Raw genomic sequence first — 1,964 nt, 5'->3', positions numbered from 1 at the left:
GTTAAGGTTGAAATATATTTTATTTTTATTTTATTTTATTATTTCACAGATTAGTAAGGATAGTTCAAAGAAATAGTTGGCCGGTGGGCCAAAAAGCAAAAACTAATGTGTACACAGTACACAGAAAGCCAAACTTTGACTTACACAAAACATAGCTTTCACCATTACTTAATACCCTCACCGTCCGCTCAATTCGGCCACGTTTATAAAAAACATACTCCTCGTGCTACTATGTCAGCCCTTACATATACATACATACATACACATTCCATAAATCTATGTCCAACACCATATACAAACACACACTTAGTTTCATCGTAATATATTAACAACTCCAAACTTAAATGGCAACTTCTCTTGTATCAACAACTCCCCTCGTAAGAGCATCATCAACAACAATTCAAGAACTTTATGTGTACAAGATTAACGAAAGAGACCGAGGAAGTCCTACGTATCTCCGATTAGGACATAAACCTGTCAACTCCTTTGGAGATCTTGTTCCTTTCACCAACAAGGTAACTTATTTATTTATTTTTTACTTTTTTTATAACTAAAATTATTTTTTTCATTACTAAATTACAATAAAGTACAAGCTGCGTGACAACCGCTTTTGAATAGCGAATCTAATTCTATTAAAAACGAAGTTTTGGGTTTGGAGGTCGAAAAATTACTAGTCAAGATCCACCGAACCCTGGTAAAAAAGGCCACAACCTCCGAGGCCAGGGTCAAACTCTTTTAAACACCTAAAAGTTCTAGGTTCGAGTCTTACGGATTACAAAGAAATTTGCTAAATACTAATAATATTATTGCCCTTGCTGTTGGTCGCCTAGTGTAAAGACAAACTCTTTTAAACACCTAAAGGCTCTAGGTTCGAGTCTTACGGATTACAGGGAAATTTATTGCCGTTTTTAAAAAGTGTTATTTATTTATTATGTACAGTTAGAGGGGGCAATCTTGACATACATCGTTTCAAATGGGTCAGTTTAGGCTACTTTTAAAATTATATGGGTTGGTTAATTTGGTTAAAGTATTTTAACTAAAGGGTTAGAATGGGTCAGTTGAAACTCCACCTTGTTAGTTTCGGGTCAAAGCAGGTTGATAACTTTAAAGATCCGGGTCGATGTGGGTTAATGTCTTAAAGAAATTGGATATGTTTCAGATAGAAAAGAGTTTGATTTGGATTCAATATTGAATATGTATTCTAAAAGAAGGTATTTACAGGTGTACAGTGCGGACCTTCAGACAAGGTTAGGAATTACTGCTGGAATATGTATTTTGATAAAGAACATGCCGGAGAAGAAAGGCTACAGGTACAAAGCCATTTACAGCTTTCATTTGGGTGATTATGGTCAGATATCCGTGCAAGGCGCCTATATTGCCACAGAGGATACTTACTTGTCTATTACGGGCGGGAAGGGCATATTTACCGGAGCATTTGGTAAGGTGAAGTTGCAACAGCTGGTCTTTCCCTTCAAGTTGTTCTACACTTTTTACTTGCAAGCTTTGGCTGCTGATCTGCCCGCTGAGTTGCTTGTAACCCCGTTTCCTCCCTCACCTGTGGTGGAGCCGTCACCAGCCGCCAAAGCCACGGAATTCGGGGCTACTGCTCCTAATTATACAGATTAATGAATAGTTTATGTCTAATGTATTTTAAATGAGTACTAATAAGTGCATACTTCATTCTTGTAAAACAACTGCGTGTTTTTCAGTTTCCAAATCATATGATGAAAAAAAATAAAATTTTACATCTTTTTTTCTTGTATGGGATCAATTTGTATAATGAGTATCACTAACGAGCAATTTTGTCTGAAAACCATTGATGATCATAACTACCAATATGAATCTACTGGTGATACCTAGGTAGTAATATATATATATATATATATATATATATATATATATGGGGAGAGATCTTTTAAGAACCATGTTGAGTTGTAAGAACTTAAGAACTTCATTCTAGGCCA

At 35.6% G+C, this 1,964-nt stretch overlaps 1 protein-coding gene across 1 annotated transcript; it reads left to right on the top strand.

The window, feature by feature from the left end:
- The first annotated feature begins 333 nt into the window (after positions 1-333).
- LOC143570114 (allene oxide cyclase, chloroplastic-like) lies at positions 334-1,626 on the top strand. The gene is made up of 2 exons (XM_077055853.1): positions 334-515; positions 1,222-1,626. Exons 1-2 carry the CDS (start codon positions 345-347, stop codon positions 1,624-1,626), a joined length of 576 nt encoding a protein of 191 aa, XP_076911968.1. The 5' UTR covers positions 334-344.
- The last annotated feature ends 338 nt before the right edge of the window (positions 1,627-1,964 follow it).

The sequence above is a fragment of the Bidens hawaiensis genome, unplaced genomic scaffold (assembly GCF_021521415.1).
Source record: "Bidens hawaiensis isolate Kalapana, Puna unplaced genomic scaffold, B.hawaiensis_p1.1 tig00001269_1, whole genome shotgun sequence".
Classification (NCBI taxonomy): domain Eukaryota; kingdom Viridiplantae; phylum Streptophyta; class Magnoliopsida; order Asterales; family Asteraceae; genus Bidens; species Bidens hawaiensis.
This window is presented reverse-complemented; position numbering and strand designations above follow the sequence as displayed.

What these genes read in the sequence shown, in the direction of transcription:
- LOC143570114 (XM_077055853.1), top strand. Translation starts at nt 345, where the DNA reads ATGGCAACTTCTCTTGTATCAACAACTCCCCTCGTAAGAGCATCATCA. An exon ending in TTGTTCCTTTCACCAACAAG is followed by an intron (nt 516 to 1,221) that starts GTAACTTATTTA and finishes AGGTATTTACAG; the next exon opens with GTGTACAGTGCGGACCTTCA.